The sequence below is a fragment of the Haliaeetus leucocephalus genome, unplaced genomic scaffold (assembly GCF_000737465.1).
Source record: "Haliaeetus leucocephalus isolate CR32 unplaced genomic scaffold, Haliaeetus_leucocephalus-4.0 Scaffold932, whole genome shotgun sequence".
Taxonomy (NCBI): domain Eukaryota; kingdom Metazoa; phylum Chordata; class Aves; order Accipitriformes; family Accipitridae; genus Haliaeetus; species Haliaeetus leucocephalus.
In genome coordinates, this window is record NW_010973368.1 from 17,462,847 (window position 1) to 17,481,374 (window position 18,528).

An 18,528-nucleotide genomic window follows, 5' to 3' on the forward strand; every position below is an offset into this window, starting at 1 on the left:
ATGTGCCTTGTTCTCTCCTGCCACCTGTTTGTTCCTCCTTTTTATTGCAGCGTGAAGCAGGCCTTCTCTGAACGTGTCGAGATGACCCAGTTTGAAAATGCCGGCTGCCACTACTGTTGCTGCTGTGGGGATTGAATTAGTGCTGGCGCTAGGAAGAAGCTTTTTTCCTAAGAGAAGTTTAGAGACAAGATGATGTGGATGTAATGGAGTGATGATAGCAGTGTTAAGAGTTACCCTGGCAGCAAGCCTTGATCTGAAACACGTTTGGGAGCAGTCTTAGCCAGCCTGATAGGTGCTGTGTGAGTTGTAGGACCAGTATGACGAGAACTTAGCAGGCTGCAGCTATTTTGTGCTGCTTGGACCCAGCCCTGGGACGGGCTGAGTGCGCTCCGGTCTTGCTGGTCTTGGTGGGAATGGCAGGCTCAGAGCGTTTCAGAGGACAAGGTCTTTTTTCCTGACCTCTTGTCTGTTACTGTAGCTGTGAGGGAAAAATAAGAAGGATCAGGAAACTGGAGGGTAACGTTTTTTTTTTTTTTAAATTTGTCCTTAGAGCAAGGTTAGTCAGCAGAGGCACCAACAAGTGCAGGTTTATAGGGATGTGATGGGAGCTGTGTGCAGGCAGGGAGGAGCTTTTGTGGGGTATGTCCTCCACTGAGGAATGCTTGAGGAGGTCATGGCCATAACAGCTTGCTGTGATGAGCTCATACACTGCTGAGTGTGACCTTTACATAGGTGCTAGTGCAGGAAGCAGGGCAGCTAGGCTTTCTCAAGGACATGTGCCAGAGCTTCCCTCACCATAATGTGTTTACTGCGGCATTATTTGCTCTAATTAGGAACCACTCCCAGAAGTTTTTACCTGTACTCTTAGTTTTGCTCTCCATGTTAAGTTACTTTCCTGATCATGTGCTTCTCATGCAGATTCATATTCTGGTAGGGTAGTAGTGACTTTTCTAGCACTGCAAGGATTAGTAGCAATATGTAATTACTTCTCTGTAAGGACTGGGTTTCTAAATCCTGGCTAAGAGCTGTGACCACCTACCACTGATATTCCAGGATCTAGTTAGTGGCATTGGTTTATCATAGGCTTTTCTGCTCAGTCTCTTAGGATCAGCCTTGATGGCCCAGGGCTTGTATGTAATCCATGTTTCAGCATGTGCTGTGTGAATCTATAAGTTGATTTTTTTTCTAAATTGACTTAACTTTATGTATTTTTGAGTACCTAAATATTGGTCAACATAAACACTAATACTTTGGTTTAGACACTACTATAAGATTATGTTGCCCAAGATCTGGCTATGTAAGCTTGCTGTCTTTCTGCATGGACTTCTTGGGGGGGGGGGGTCAAAACCATTTCTTTGCACCTCTTTGGTTTCAGACATGTAGGAAGTAAACAGGTGCAAGAATGGATGTATTGAGTGTTAGTGTCTCCTGAAGGCTGGCCTGCCTATAGTAGGGCAATCCACATGAGTTTGTCCATAGGTAGCTTCTGAACTCTGGTGGAGAAAGGGCTCTTCACCTAAATCTCTGTTTATTGCCCAGGTTCTCACATTGTGTGGGGTAAGGTACCAGGAATTCCATGAACTGCTGCACCTTAACCTGTATTAGGCACCTGTTTATGTTGCCTTAGTTCATTGCCTGCCTTACTAAGTGATTAAGCAGCTGCTTATCAAGCAGCTGAACTGTTCTTTCAGGAAGCAAGAATAGAAACTTTCAGGAGAGGGATGGGGCAGACAGCTGGGGGGCAAAGCCACAACCGCTCTCAAGATAAGCTGTTCTCTTTAGGTTCTGCAGCACTGCGTGCATTGGAAGTGTTTGTCTTGTCTCCGTTGTTCAGCTTCCTGCTAACTTGCTTACACCCTGTTGATGTGAAAGTGAGGAAAATGGAGTCTTTCAAAGCAAGTTTGAAGCCTAATTTTTTTTTCATTCTTAGCACCCAGGTACAGTAGTGCAATGAGTGGAGTTGTGGGAGGCCCTTGTCTTCTCAGAAGGGGCCAGCCCCAAACATCTGAAAACAGGTTTTTAACTGTGGATGTAGAAGGAACAAAAGCATCTTAGTAATACTTCAGAAAATAAACCTGAAGGTTTAGTTCCCCTCCACATCAAGCTGCCTTCACTTAGTCCCTATCATTCTTCATCTGATTTTGCTGGAAGCAAGTTTCATGCAACTTGTTCACAAGTGCAGAGGCCATCTGGATTGCTGAGACTATTATGTTACTCATATAGCCGGGTTTGGAAGTGAGGGGGCTGGCTGCAAAAGGTAACTGAAATAGTAAGTGGTGCTTTTGTGACCTGACCATTTGCCATTCAGGATCATGGGGTTGTCCTGTTCCAGCTGCTGAGGAGCTGAATGCAGGCAATTACAGCTGGAGGCTCTTTCCCCTCCGTGAGCAGCTCCTGGCTCTCAGCACATCTGCTGAGGGCAGCTCCTCTGTGTGACTCCGACTCGTTTCCTTCCTTTCGCTGCCTGCTGGCTTGCCTGATGCTTCCTTTCTGCCCAAGTGACATCCTTCAAGGAGGTAGCTAGGGGACAAATTGATAATTTCTTTTGCTTTTGTATCCATTATAAAGGGGGTCAGCATGGCTCCAACTCTCTTGACACCGGTTTTATTATCGGTAACAATAATAATGAGCTGTAATTTAACCTGATGGCTATTCTGCTCCCACACACCCCTTGTGTGTGTGCCCTCATGCTGCACAAAGACCCTGTGTCATGGGGAAGTGGAGTTACCCAGGCTGTTTAGGAGGCCTGGCTCTGATACAGTACTTTTATTAGCTTGCATTCCTACTGCAATGGAGAATATAACAGTTCTGGTTTTAGACAGGAGCTTTCAAAATTTTTTGGAGGGTGGAAAATGGACCTTGTGGAAGGTTTCACCCTCTTTAGAGGGCTTTGAGTCTGGATAGTCCTTGGTGGCATCTGAAGCTGGTTGACAGCAGGTTGCTTGACCAAGCTTTATGGTAGTCTGTGCTGACTATTTTGCAGAAGAATTTTAGCATATATCACATGATGTGGATGAAGAACTGAGAATGTTCCTAGGTAGAGTACTGAAGCCTTGTATCAAGACTGCTAGTAGTCTGAGTCTGTGGTATCCTACTGACTCTGTCATCAGTGTGTGTCAAACTGTTTTTTTCAAATTGGTGAAACTAGCTTTTGGAAAGGATGCACTGGATCAGGCATTCTCAAGGAGTGCAAAAAGAATAATTCCATAAGAAAATTTGCATGAGGGAGGTTTCTTCTAATCCAAGTTACCATCTCCTGCATTGAACCATCTGATAAAATAATTTTTTTAATATTCTACCCCTTGTCACAACTGTATTGATAATAGTGCTGCTTGCATTGCTTGGGCATGTTGCTGCCTGTAGTTGAAGTATATAATCCAAGGCTATAACCTCTCAGTAGAGTTAACTCAAGCCATGGTTTGACAGCAGAATAAATCTGGCTTTAGGGCTTCTCGGACTGAATTGAGAGCATTGTGCTGAATAATGCAAAGAGCTGTTCTGCTATAAACTCACTTTGTTGTTTGGGCACGTGCTCTGTGCATTTATCCTGTCTGTAACTTCTCATCTCTGTCTTGGAAGGTCATTGTGGGAACAAGTATTCCCTCCCTGCCAGAAGCTAATGTGTGCTGGTTTTATGTTCTTACATGGGCTCCAAACCCAATATCAAGTGCTCTGGCTAATATCATTTAATACAGTCCAGTGCCTGTGTCTGATTTAGGATCAGGTTTGCACTGCTGAATGGTAGCCATGCTCAGATCCCGTATGGTCACAGATTAGGTCCCTGGGTGATCTGATGTGGCTCTGCCTGTTCTGTGCTAGGTCCCAGAGGTAGTGTTTCCTCTTTGCTACTGCCCCGTCAGATCTCCCTCATCCTTTTCTCTTCTGTGGTACATATGCAGATGTCTGGGCTTGTGGTACCCAGGGCTCTGTAGATACTGAAACCTGTGTGTCATGGTTTAATCCCAGCCAGCAACTAAGCACCACACAGCTGCTCACTCACTTCCCCCCCTACCCAGTGGGATGGGGGAGAGAATCGGAGGGGGGGGGGATGTAAAACTTGTGGGTTGAAATAAGAACAGTTTAATAGAACAGAAAGGAAGAAAGTAATAATGATAATAAAAAAATTAGAATAAACAAAACAAGTGATACACAACGCAATTGCTCACCACTTGCTGACTGATGCCCAGTTAGTTCCCGAGCAGTGATCTCCCCCAGGCCAACTCCCCCCAATTTATATACTGGGCATGACATCACATGGTATGGAATACCCCTTTGGCCAGTTTGGGTCAGCTGCCCTGGCTGTGTCCCGTGCCAACTTCTTGTGCCCCTCCCGCCTTCTTGCTGGCTGGGCATTGAGAAGCTGAAAAATCCTTGACTTGGTATAAACACTACTTAGCAACAATTGAAAACATTGGTGTGTTATCAACATTCTTCTCATACTGAATCCAAGACATAACACTATCCCAGCTGCTAGGAAGAAAATTAACTCTATCCCAGCTGAAACTAGGACACTGTGCCATTCCTCCAGTAAGGTGGTGTTCAGTGCTATGGTGCAGAAAATTTCTGACTGAAGGTTAAATGTGATGGATGTATATACAAGAAACAGTCTTTCTTCCCAGAGGGTCCTCCATGGATGCCCTTACAATGGGCATCCACATGGCCTTTCTGAGGGAGAACAGCAGCAGCATCAGAGAGCAAGAGAGGCAAGAGAGCATCAGCTGGTTGGTTTTCTTTATGGTAATCCTTGTTAATACACTGTCCCACACATATACATGGTGTGTTCAGCCTTTCTTGATGTGATAGTGTCAGCTGAGGGTGCAACTTTAGGAATGAGTGTATGTGAGTATATGTCGGTAAAAGCTTTAAAAGTAATGCATGTTTACTAGCAAAACTTTCCAGGTAAACAGTTTAAAATAGTTTTGGCAAGCTATAAAAACTATGCTAGATTTGTCAGTACACCTGTGTCTGCAGCACAGCTTTCCTGCTGGTATAGCAAAACCTAAAGGCAGATGAGTCAGGTCTTTAACCATCGCTGGAGTTTCAACTTTGGACTTGCCCTTAGATGCAGGCCATGCAAAGAGCAGTATTAAAAGTAATAATAATAATTAAAAAAAAGGGGGGAGGAATATGGTGTTTCTTTTCTAGCTTATTAGTTTGCACTGCTTGGGTGGGGACTGGTTGCCTTTGTGTGAGAAAGGAAGCTTTTGGTAGGTATCAGGGCTTTTAAAGGGATAAATCTCCCAGCAATGGGGGCAGTCCATTTTATTCCTTGTTTTATGCTCTCTGAGGCTGCAGTTTCTAGGCTCCAGATGTGGTTCCGTTAGCCACTCTTTCCTCACCAGTGCTAGTTTACATAGCCATGCCTGTTCCTGCTCACTGTGCTGTGCCAGGGCAAGGAATGAGTCGCGCTTTTGGCTGAGCCAGTCTCATCGCTTGCTGGAACTACAGGGGCTTGTCTATTCTAAGGCTTGTGTAACCTCCCAGCAAAGTGATTTTTATGTAGTATAGAACCATATAAAGAATGTAAAACTCTTTGTTTTATGAATAGCATGCTGCTTTGGTGGTGGGCAGCTGTTCAGTGCTTTGAGTGGCTCCAGAGCTAGTGCAAGAGAAGGGGCAGCCTGTGTAGCTAGGGCTGGTGATAGGAGGGTCTGGGATTGCCCCTCCTGGTAGGTGAGAACGTGTCTCTGTACTTTCAACCACCAGCACTCAATGCTTGTATGGCTTCACTGCTGCTTGGGTAAGGGAGCTAATGCAGCAGGAGAGGGTTGGCTGTTTTTTCAGGTGGAACAGTTTCTCAGTCCAGTTCCCTGGGGGTCCAGGCAAATGTTTGTGCTCCCTGGTGGGAAGAGGTGGCTGGAGGCTAGGGGTGCTTAACCTGGCCCACTGCCAAAGGAGAATCCTAATGCAATGGCACCCTCTGGTCCTTAGTACGTGGACAAGAAATGATATACAAGTAAAATCTGAGCTACAGGGAGGTAAGCGGGTGGGAGACTAAGATACACTGTGGAGTTCTGTGACTCGAGGTACTCTGCCCCGCTGCAGGGTATTTTCCCTTGCTCCTATTCAAGTAAGCTTCTCCAGGTAAGGTTGGTTTTCCTTTGCCTTGCAGTTGCATCCAGACTTTTCCCTCACCTGCTGCAGATGCAACGGAGTTGAGGCCTACATTCTCTCATGCCATCAGTTGCATGAAGTGATTTTTAAGTAGCTGTTGTGTCTGTGTAACTAGTACTCTCTGATCCTAGAAACAGTGTTAAAGGAGGCTGTATGCCTGCCGAGGTGGGTGCAGCATGGGGCAGAAAACATGGCTGTGCCCTGACTCCCTGTTCCTCGCCTGCCTCTGACACACATCACATCTTCCCAAGAAGAGGAAATAGCTTTTCCAAGGCAGAATACCCTTTTAAATAGGCGGGTTTTATTTTCTTTTAAGTGATTCTGCCCAGAAAATTGGTCAAGCCATGTTGCTTTGATCTCTGTCTGCCCCCCCCTCCTGTTGCAGCTGGCTTTAGTGAGATATTTGTCCAAACTCTTGTGGTTTTTGCAGCTTCCTCTCCTGTGCTGGGACCACGAGGTGGCAGGATTGTTCCACCAATGCTGCAAGGGTGGTGAGACGGCAATGCAGCTGCTCATTTTTATAGCCAAGGCAAAAACTGTGCTTAGTTGTTTGTGTACCATCATAATTGTGTTTTGAAATTTGGAAGAATTTCACATGTATGTGTCTAATCCATGATCCTTATTTTCTTTCTATAACATTGATTTGTTCTGGGTCTTGCCCTTTTTTTAAAATCTGTTCTCAAGGGAGATGGAGGGGAGGGGGGACATGTACAAGCAACATCCAGAATTCTTCACAGGTTCCAGCATTGATCAAACCCTGTGAAGCACATTACTGAGGCAGTGAAGGCTGCTGCTTTTGTCCTCATTTCACCCCATTCTGTCAGGGTATTGCATCACGTAATATGCAAAGTGTTCAGAGCTCCTGCAGTACCCCAGTAATAGGGGTGAACTAAGGTTGCAGCAACAGCTCTGTCTCTGCATTCCTGTTGCTTTCTATAGGCTTCAGCACACTTGCTTCTGCTGCAAACCCTCCTTGGGGTCACTGAGTCCACTAAACATGATGCAATGCTTGTGGGGTCATTAAGAAGCAATTTGAGTAGGGGGGAGAAATTCTCCCAAAAGACGCACTTGGATAGATCATTTAGTCTGATCAAATGGTGATGAGGGGAGTCATTGCTTTCATGCATTTCTCTTTTCAGAGTTCTCCCACCCCCCTGAAATTAATGCTCCTGTTTTACATCTCTCAATTCACTGTTCGAGGATGCGGGACTGAAAATCAGCAATGCAGTTGTTTGCTCTTTTCTCCTTCCCTCTGTCAGCCAAGAGGGTCCCCTTTCTTTTGCTTCTAGTGAGGAATTCTTGCAGGAAGATGGTTAGCAGAAGAAAAGGGTGTATGAGAAAGATGGCTGGAAACAAGACTACAAAATTCAAGGGGTTGACAGCACTGTTTCGGTCAGAAATTCTCCTCACTAGATGGCAAGGGGGAAGCATCTTTCCCTGCTTCCTTTCCCACTCCCTTCCATTTTCCTTGTCTCTTTGGCTGTGTTAGTGCTACACCTGGGGTCCTTTGGTCATCTAATTGTAGACCTCACTTCTTGTATTAGGGAGAGGTGTTTTTTAGCATCTGAACGCTCTGTGCTCCTCTTTGCTGGTGACAATGTGTATGTGGGGCTCTGTTCCCTGTGTGTCCCTACCTTTTGTGCTACTTCTGCCTTCCTGAGCATGACTGGCTGTAGAAAGGGACTCTTTGGGCCAATGCTCACTCCATTTCAGGTGTGGGGCAGATGGGGGGGGTCCTGCTTACCCCTGCACAGCTAAAATGCATGCAAGAGAAGAAATGTAGCCAAATAGGTAAAGAAATACCAGTTTATGATTCTCTCTTCCGTCCATCCCCCATCTGGTTTCTAGTAGCAACGAGAGCCTTTACAGGAGCAATGCATCTCCTGTGTCACACAACTGTCTCTATTCAAGTATTGTTGTCTTTTTGGGCCTGGTCTGTGCTGAAATGTCTTTCCAGCATAGAGAAATGAGTTGGATGGGAGGGGAGGATGCTCTTGTCTGCCCTCTTCAGGGAAAAGTTATGCTGGTAGAAAGGGTGTGTGATGGTGTTGCTTATGCTGGGGGAGTCGGAATGGGTTTGTTTTGCTGCTCTTGCTTATTCTCTTCTTGAAAGTGGCTAAGAGCTGTGCTGGCAAACTGTCTCTCCTGGTGTAAGCAGGGCCCTGCCCCAGGCTCCTCTGGCTCTGAACTCTGATGTCTAAACAGATTGATGGGTTACATGCTGAGCATGACTGAATGCCACTGAAATGCAGTGGAGCAGAATTCACGTGCCTGCTGCCCTGGGCTTGCTAGAGGTGTGTGGGGAAGGCAGAGATGGAAGAGGGCACTTATTTATCTGGTGTGGCATGTGAAGCATTACGCTTGTGGCAATTCCAGGCTCTACTAGTATGGGAGACTAAAGGGATCCTGTGACTCAGCTGGTGCCATGCTCTTTCTTGCTCACTTCATATGGAGGGGGATGGTAAATAAAGAGCAATCAGAAGGATTGCTCAAGGGACTGTTGTACCTCTCAGATGGTGCAAGCATCAAAGTGAGTGAGCCTGCAATTAGCCAAGAAATGACAAGCAGAATGGGGTAGATTGTCAGTAAGCAGGCAGGGAACAAGCCAAGAGTAGAGTACAATGTTGTATTCCTTGTCCTTCCTTCATCCACAAACACTCTTTCAGTGTCTAGAAGGAGCATTACTGTCTGTTCATGGTTGGTTTACTGCCTTATTGCCTTTTTCTTGTTTTTCTTTTCTCTTCCTCCATTGTAACAATGAGGTGTAACAATGAGGTGTTACAGACCCCACCGTGACAAGAAAAGCATCCTGCCTCCTTTCATGGTGTCCTATCACTCATAGTCTACTGTTTGGCTCTGTGGTGTATTGACTTGATTCAAGAGAAATCCTATTGATATGTGGGGACGTTGCTAATGTTCTTGCTCATTTAGGAGAGAAAATGCTGTAATGATTTTTTTGGTGGAGGGGAGTGGGGAGCAAGGGGAGGAATTATGTTTTCATTGCTTATAGCATCTGGTATAAGAAAGGTAATATGCTGGAAAGGAGAACGACCTCATCTTTTCTCTGTATATATTAAAGGATAAGATGCTGAAGTCAAATCAGGAACTGTAGGTCCTTCTACAGTGAGAGAGAGCTAGTTAATGCAGCAGTACTTAGCATTCAAGAGCTTAATTCAGCCTTGGACTTCAGAGAATTCAACTCCTTTCCCTCCTCCTTCCTTGCACCTCCCCCTTAGACAAAATATATAACACTGCAATACTGTGCAATACTATTGCAACACTGTGCAATACCTGTCCTAAGGAAGCTGAGAGCATTTAGCTGAAGTACAGGGAAATGCTGCACTTATGCGTTTGTGGCAGCCTTTGTTTTTGGTGTAGTTATAAAGTCTGGAAGCATCTGAAGTCACTCTTCTGCCCACATCGTAGTGATGTTCCCTGCCCTGTTTGGTGTGTGGAGGGAAGGGATGGTGTGTAGGGAGGAAGCAGTTCCCTTCTCTGTCTCCATTGCCCAGTGTGGTCCTCCTGGATCATGTTCTTCCCTTGGGGTGTGGTTTTGCAAGTTCGTTGGGGTTTTTTTTCTGTTGTTGTTGTGTTCCCCCCACCCCCCTGCAAAGCTGATTTCTGAGGCTCCTACCCTTTGGTAACCCTCAGGATGTTCTATTATGCAATGCAGCAATTTCAGCCTAAGAAGTTTCTATCACTGTCCCTGTCACCTCCACTGTCTGTGCAACTATTTTTTTGTTTGCCTTGTGCAAGAAAAGGTTGTTTGCAAGAAGGGATGGTTTTCATCCCAGTTCAGCATGGTGCTTAGAAACAATTTGTTGACTTGGAGAGGCAGATACGTTTGTGCTGCAGGGGTGCAAATGAGTGGTTGTGGCTACACCTTTCTCCAAAGGGTTAATAAAACTTTTACTGAACGTATCCAGAACATGGCCCAACTAATGGGTTCATCGGCCCCTTGGGAGTCCCCATTGTGTGCAGGTGGGAGCTTGAAAGAGGAAGAACTTTATGGCGCATCCTTGCTAATGTGGAACCGTGCCTGTATTTACTGCATGCTCTTCTCCTGCCACAACATGTGGCTCTATTAATATTCTCCTGGACTTTTCCATGGCACTTAAAGCCCTTTTTTGCAACACCTTTTTGTCAAAAACAACTAATGCATCTCCTTTCCAAATGAAGGGCCAGCATTGATATCACATGTCATATTGTCCAGTCAGGTGGGATGTCCACTTTCTTTGTATTGATGACAAGCTGAAAATAAAAGGCCGGTGCTCTCCTGCTGTGCATTTTCTGATCTATCCTCTCTGCTTTCACAATACCTTTTGAGTTCATTGCTTAGTTTGCTCAGCTGAAGGAAGAATTGAGGAGTGTCCCAGCTTGAAAGGAAGGCTTTAAGAAATGCCATGCTATTGGACACCAGAGACTCCATGCAACTGTTCTCAAGGGCAGAAAACATGGGAGAAGCACATTTGAGGGCTGAAGTTAATCATGAGACCCAAACTGTGGGAAATGTGGCTTCCTTAGCTGCAGTGTACACAGAACCATTGCCTTCTGGAGGTGCTGCACATGCTCTCCATGAGTTGGGTGCTCAGCACAGGAATTTGCTTGCATCTCTCCCTGGGTATCTGCAGAGAAGGAAGCAGGAATGATTTTTGAGTTCATTGCTAAGTAACTTGTCTTGAAGTCCAAAATTTGTAGAAGAAACATAATTCTGGCTGTGTGTGCCAGTTCTAAGTCTTTTGGGGTATTTGCGCGTTGGGGATGCTACAACCGACCAATGCTTCCAGCATCTTCCACTCCATTAAGTGAAGTGCAAGTTTCACCTTTTAGCTAGTATTTTTTTCAAGGGTGGTGTTATCATTACAGTGCGTTTAATAATGACCAAGCACAAGGGTGTAGACTTCAGAACGCCACCTCTGCTACTGACTTTGATCCAGCCCTCTCAAATGGGTGCTGTTGCATATAATGTAAGCTCAGTCATTCATACTGAAAGAGACTTTTGGGTTTTAGTCCCATCTATACAAAATATAACTCCTCAGGGCATCTTCACATTGTAAAGGTTAAAAGCTCGTGGGGGCCTAATAATACATAGAGGTGGGGTTTGGTCCAAGATAAAAATTGCTGAGGCATAATGGCTGAAAAATTTGCCAAGATTATCTGCAGTGGTTGTGCAACACTAGGAGTCTGACAGTATTGGAATGTATGGATTGTGTTGGGATTTTTGTTCTTAAGAAAACAACTGCTTTGGGGGATTAAAAAAAACCCAAACCACCACGTAGCTGAGACAGTCATGTCTATAGCTTTGGTGAAAAAGTTCTGAAATATTACATGCCATGTTTCAGAAGTACTGGAACTGGATTGGATATCATGCATCATTTAGGCTTGTTAAGGAAAATATGTAGTAGTTTGTGTGTGACTGTTGTTGTTCTTTTATTTTCTTCCTTTACTGAATTGTTGGAAACAGCAGCTATTCATGAGAGTTCTCTGTGGAGGATGCAATGACCATGACTTAAGTCAGAGCTGCAGGACTGGGTTTTAGACTGGAAAGGGGAAGGGAAAAGCAGATGAGATGTTGTATGAAATGCTCTTATGCCTTCTCTTTGTTTTTCAGTGGACGAATATATTGCCATTGCTAAAGAGAAGCATGGATACAATATGGAGCAGGTAACAACCTTTTGAATACTTACTTTATTTTAAAATCTTTTCCAGCAGGTATTAAAACATGACCTAAAGTGACTGCCTAAAACTGGTTCTTCCCTTCTGTACTGTCTGTGTTTTCTTCTCTCCTACTTCTCCCCAAACTGACTGCTCCTAATAGTAACCTGTGCTCTGAGGGTATGGAGTTCTTCCCTAGTTTTACATCAAGAGTCAAAAGAATAAAAACAACCATTGTAATTTCTATTGGAGTTTGGCCATGAGCATGGCTTCCTATGGTGACTACCTCTTGAACACTTTCAGAACCCCTAAACAATGTTAAAAAGATTGGCTTGTCTTTGGACAGCTGCCTGATTTCATTGCAGTTTCCAGTTGACTGCTCCACCTCTGCTTCATAGATGTATTGGCAGTTATTATGAGTTATTGAACCATCATATGCTTTTCAGAGGCAAACCAATATCTGCGGTTATTTACCTTAAAACTGTGCTGCAAATCATTTTGCATTTCATAAATGAGCGCCTCAGACGTCGGTGCAGTAGCAGTGGACAACTTCACCAGCTGTCCCTGAGGTTAGCTGGTGCCTTTAGCCTAGGCATGGAAATCCTGGTCTGAGGAGCAGACCTCTGCTTTATTCCATGTGGTCTAGGATTGTGTACTAATCTTCTCTGTGTTAACTAACATTGATTTCAACACTCATCTGGGGAGATGAGTAGCCCTGTGCCTCGGAAGCTTTTCTGAATTCTGTGGAGTTTCCTTATGCACTAATACTCGCCCGGAAAGAGAAGGCGGGGAATCTCACGACTTACTGTATTGGCAAATTATGTACCGTCTCTACAAAGGGATTCTATGAAAACTTGAAAGTTTATGAAATTGTTCAGGCAAAGGCCACGAGTATAGAAACCAATGATTTGGACGGGCAAGGGTTTCTATTTAAATGACTCTGCTGTCCTTTTTGAGTCAGACTTTCAGTGGTTGGTAGTCACGCTCAAAAAGACTTGTTATAGAACAAGAGCATTCAAGTTGAGATAGCCAGCAAAACCAGGAATAATCAGACTTGATAATTATAGTTTCTAAGAGCAGAAAACAGCAATAAAAGGAAGATGAAGGCACCAAAAGGCTGTGAACTTAAATGAAAATAAGGATGGTAGCTCACTTCAGATGGGGATATCCTAGTTTTAGATGTTGTGGGTAATATTTGTCAAAAGAGATGGTCTCAGGGTAATAAAAATGGGTTTCATTATTTTAGTGGAGAAGTGTTGTTTGGAGAGTATAGACTGATCCAGAAGACTAATCAAAACGAAGCTTGTGATTTTTAAAAAAACCACTGAATTCTTGTGTTTTGAAAAACTTCGATTTGGCTAACAGAGATTTGCATTCATTTTAATGTTGGAAATACAGACCCTCCCACTCATTCCTTGAAGTCTTTCTCCCTGTTTTTCTCCCCTCCTCTGTGTACAAAAGTAGAAGCTATGGGACTTGCCACACCAGGATATAAAGTGGATAAGCAACTTGTAAAAATGTCTCTCCTAAAAATTTTCTCATTCCTTTCCTAGCACTCGCATAATACTCTAGAGTTAAACATGTTTCCCAGGTTCTTTGGAATTTCCTAGACTGCTAAGCTAAGGTACTTCCAGGAAATAACTGGAGAGGATCTATCTTCTATCACTCTGGAAGGCATGTACTCATTTTGTATTATAGGGACAAGTGTCAAGGCTTTCAAATCAGGATGATTTGTTGTGTCACCAAGGGACACTGTCTCTTCAGCAGGTATCATCAGAGTTTCTATTGGCTGCGTAACTGTAGACAAGCTGATAGGGACTCCCTGGAAGCCAGTCAGAGCTCACTTCAGCATTTGGCCACTGTCTCTGGGCTTTGCTGGCCAAGGCAGCCCTTTCCCATGCATGCATCCCCTGACAGCCAGTCTCTTTGGACCTCTGCGCAGGTTGCTTGGCTGACAGTCATCGCATAGATCGCACAGAGATTCTCATTCTTCCATCTGTGCCCCCTGCCCAAATCCTACCTTTGCAGTTTAAGATGTGCTAGTTTGTTGAAGGGAGTGGTGAGCTATCTGGCAGGGTGGCTGTGGCGCATGCTGGGGCTCTTCTGCCCAGTGGCTTTCCCGTCCAGCTGGCCGCATTTGCACTGTGCATGGCTCCTATATCTGTCCTTTCTCTCCTTTTGCCTGTGGCCAAGTGCCCCCTTGTTGGCTCTGCTGCTGTCGGACGATGGCTGGAGGCTCGGGGCTGTGTTGGTGGGAGTCCCTGCAGCCTCGCCAGCTTGAGGGCAGGCTCCAGCAGGCAAGTGAGCTCTGGCAGGGCAAGCCCACTTCAGCTGGTATTGCAAACCAGGTGTAGGTGGTTGTGCTGAGCTGTAGCAGTCATGGACTTTTGGGAGCACTACATCAAGTCTGGCCATGAGCTGTGCTCTCCTGCTAGCCTGTCTCAGACACCCTGGGACAAAGGAGGCTGGAAAAGCTGTCTACTCACCTGTGTATGAGTGCAGAGCTCTCCTAGGACAGCACGGGGTGGAGGACACATACTGCTCTCCTGTTTAAATTAAACAGGCCTATAAGGAAAACCTTTTTGTTTACCTTTTGCTTTGTGTAAGCAACTGTCCCCTCAGCCCTTGCTAGCACCTTAGTAGTATTTAACACTACCCTGCCCTACCAAAATGTCTCCCTCCTTGTTTTTCTCTTCCTTTCTCACAGGGATATTTGGTACACCTTGTATCTGAAGCTGAAAGGAATGGCAGGGGAGAGAGAACTCAGTCCTTTGTGACTGCAAAATAGTTCCTTTGCCCCTATGTTTGCCAGAGTGGATGGAGATAAGTGGCTGAGTGGCTGCTGTGACATCTTGAGTGGCTGTGCTGCAACCAAGACTACTTGTTTTGCATGGTGGCAAAAGGGAGGAGAGGCTGCCTGGGCAGCACTGAGAGGCCAGTAGGGTCAGGACAAGATCTTGGATAACACTAATCTTTATATGCATACTCTCTGCAGAATCTCAGGGGAGCAAGATCCCATAAAGGAACTGCTTTTTGCATAGCGAAGCATAATGGGGAAACCCCAAATTTGGAGGGATTTTGTAGCTCTGAGTGGCCAGGGCAAAACTACTAGATGAGGGTAACTGTGGCTGCGAAACCCGAGCTGAGTTTGCATATGATGAGCAGGTTATTCTGATGTTTTACTCAGCATGTTAGGGATTGTTTTCACTTTACAGCCATTGCGAAAGGCTGGTTTCTTGCTCTGCAGAGTCAGGCCTTCCCAAAATGACTTGCGGTGGTCGCTGGCATGCCAGATGTAGTGATGTGTCATAACACACAGGGGCTGTGCGCCCCTGCCAGAGGGGTGGCTGCGAGCGAGTGTCTCGGAGATGGTGGGAGGAGGACGGTTTGCAGATGGTGAAGCACAGCGCATGCACTTTGTCTTTGGAACTGAGAACCAGAGACTGCAACAGTGAAACGAGGTGTCTCTCAAGGGAACAAATGAGCAGCGTCCAAAATGAGTGAGATTTGTTCCTCCTTCGGGCCTGGGACATCTTAGCAGCAAGTCAAGGTTGTGCATGCTCTCTGCCTTTCCTTCTTCCAGTTCTTCCCGCATTTCCCTTCCCCGAAAGAGCCCCCTAAACAACCATAAAAGCCCCCAGTTAACTAAACTGTCCTCCTAATTGCACAGGAAATGAAGGGAGTTTAGCACTGGCAAGAAGCTTCCTTTTGTCTGGCCTGTTTTTTAGGTAGTCTTCCCAAGTCTTTTCTTAGCTTTTCTGTGCATACCATGATCAGTAAAGTTGGGGTCATTTCTTCAATTTTCTTCTCCCCCCTTTCTGTTGCTACTCTCTTATTACATTACTACCAGTGTGGTTTGGATAAACTTCAAGTTGATCTTCACAACCTAGCAGGGTGGGGATCAGATTCCAGGTTTCTTGCACACAGAAAAGTGTCTGATGTAGCTGAGAATTAAAATTATGTCTAACATGTTGCCTGAGAAAAATGCTGTAGCTCTCCCTTTGTATGCATATAATAATGTCTCTTGTGATTACAGTTGTCCGCTTGGTGTCCTTGTTATTTCTAGGCCCTCGGGATGCTGTTTTGGCACAAGCACAACATAGAGAAGTCTTTGGCAGATCTGCCAAACTTTACTCCATTCCCAGATGAGTGGACAGTGGAAGACAAGGTCTTGTTTGAACAGGCCTTCAGTTTCCATGGGAAAACCTTTCACAGGATCCAGCAGATGGTAAGTAGTGTCACAGGAATGGAAAAGCAGAACAGGTGGTTGGACTGTCATCTTCAGTGCTGATTGTGCTGAACTCCTGTCCTTGGGAGAGAACAGGCCAAAGGGGATGTTAGAGGAAAAATCTGACCATGGATAGAAAGAAACAACATTGTTTCCAGAGTCTTCCTGGAAGTGTTTTCCTGAAGTGCTTTATTCATTCAGGATAAACTGTGACTGTGCAATTTTTTTGGCTGGAAATTACAGTGTTCAGTCCCTGGCGTGCTATGGTAGTGTTTATGTCTTAGCTGGAGTTCAGGCATGGTTTGTACACATATGCCCACCCACACACAGAGTAAAGATCATCTCTCTGTGCAAAGTTGACTTCCTTTCTTACAGCCTGCTTTTTAGGAATTAATTTTATATGACTATGAAATCTGTGCTTAATGTGATTTGGGACTGTCAGTGGATGCTGTGGTGGAGGTTTATACATCATTGCAAGCATTCAGTCCTTTGCTTTTGGTTGGTAGTGATATTGTTTTAAACTGTGATTGAAAACTTCAAGGGTAGGTTTCTGCCTGAAAGGGAACTGCTGGGGTGTGTGCAATTTTCTTTCGAAAGAGGGAGAGGACGGGATGTAAAATTTTTTTATTGATTGTATCTTAAGAGTTTCTTCAAGTGGTTCATCACCTGGGTGGGAACCAGACTTTGTTCTTTGCTCTCCTTCAGTAAAGTGCCTCTTGAGTGTTCCAGCAGGACCCGGTTATGTTGGTTGTGACCCTTTGAAGTGAGCCTAGGCTGTTGCAGTCTGTTCACCCTCTTTCAAAGCATATGTGAAGGTCTGTGTTGCTGATCCCGCTGAAAAGCAAAAGACAACTTGCCTCCCAAGTATGAAGAAAAACTGCCAGGACCCTTTTCAAAAGGGTAGCAGGAAGAGGCTTGTTCCTCTCATGTCCTCCTTGAATGTTTCTTCACTGGGGTTCATTTACAAATGTTCTTGGAGTCCTAGGGCCTCCCACTCCCTTGGGTCAGATGATGGGGCTTGCACATACTATGAACAGCTGATATAGACAGTCTGGAGAGTTGTGGACTCCTGAAGGGTGAAGCTGTTTTCTTCTTTATTCCTCTGTTCTTACACAGGGCGGGGGGAAAAACAGGAGGGGAATCTCATGGGGGAGGAAAAGAGAACATAAAGCCTGTCCTGTTGCTTGGTTAAATGCCAAAGCAAGAAATTATCAATTTGGTTTATGTGCAGAAGCATGACTCTGTCCCTGAGTGAAGCGCATTCCAATACAGGGATGCCAAGCTCATGCACTGTTCCCTAGGTAATGATATTTTTTTACTGTTGCTCCCAGAAAAGCCATCCTGCATGAAAGGAATTAAATGGCATGAAGCTTTGTGTTTAGCAGGGGACAGGAATCAATGGCTCCGGAGCATGTTAGTAGTTAGTTTATATATGCTGCCCCATTAGCACCAGCGCAGCTTGGAACTGAGGGGAAAGATCATCAAAGCTAGAGAATGAAGAGTGAGTTACGTTATTTACCGGAGCTGGTTCTGATATTTTGGCACTCTTAACATGCGTTTATAGCCAAGTGGATGTTTGTCACGAACAGCCTTGTTCCCTGAGTTTGTTCTGCGGAACTCTTTAATTTCAGCATATCAGCCTGCAGCATTGCTCTTGGCAACGCAACATCGACATAGCACCTGTGCTTTGCCAATGCAGATGGATTTATGTCTGTGTGCAGCTGTAGGCCAGGGTGGTAGTTCTGGTGTGATCCATTATTAGGACTTAAAGTCAACCTGCAGTCTGAGAACCAGACTTATCTCAAGTGAAGACTTAAACTGCAGTATCTGAATAAGAGAGATCTGGCTCTTGCTCACAGTTTTGTTTTCCTCCCTACCTGTCCTGCCCTCCAAGCTGAATCAGACACTTACCTAAAACATGTTTTATTCAGCAAGAAAGGCTGGACTTTTACCTTGTAGAAGTCCTGTGTAAGAACATCCATGCAGAGTACCTCAGAAATAGACAATTAGTCTTAATGTAGTTGTATGCTTTTTGGGGGAAGACTTTTCATTCATAGCTACACGGCAAAGACATTAGTGTAAGAGGAGAAAAAAAAAACAATTCTGAGACTTGTTTTTTGTTATATCCTCAGTTCACCATACAGTAACATTTCACCTTTTGAAAACATCTTTTGTTGAGACCTTTGAATAGACTTCATCATGTGAATGGTGTGAATAAGCCTTTTTAACCAAACATCAAAGATATGCTTGGGATGTAGCCTGCAATTCAGCAGTTCCTGCGGTTGCTTACACATGCCTATGTTGGCTTTTAAAACTGTTATCTCAGTTGCAAGGCCCCATTTTGGATTTGCTCTTGCTATGTTCTTCTATTCTGAAGGGAACCAGCTACCTGGCTGGTGAGTGGAGGCTTGCTGAGATGCTCTTCAGAGATTTTGATGGCCTAAATAGTAGGCACTAACCTGAAGCACTCCACCATAGATCATTTTTGGAAAGGCTGCAGAACTGCCTTGCTTGAGCCTTTGAGAGAATCC

The 18,528-nt window shown here is 44.9% G+C and overlaps 1 protein-coding gene across 1 annotated transcript in view; it reads left to right on the forward strand.

Moving 5' to 3' along the window:
- Positions 1-18,528, forward strand: part of RCOR1 (REST corepressor 1) — a 119,991-nt gene that overhangs the window by 83,397 nt on the left and 18,066 nt on the right. The window contains exons 3-4 of the mRNA XM_010584030.1: positions 11,726-11,778; positions 15,836-15,997. Coding sequence (XP_010582332.1) covers positions 11,726-11,778; positions 15,836-15,997 — 215 coding nt within the window. The remainder of the gene's footprint in view (positions 1-11,725; positions 11,779-15,835; positions 15,998-18,528) is intronic.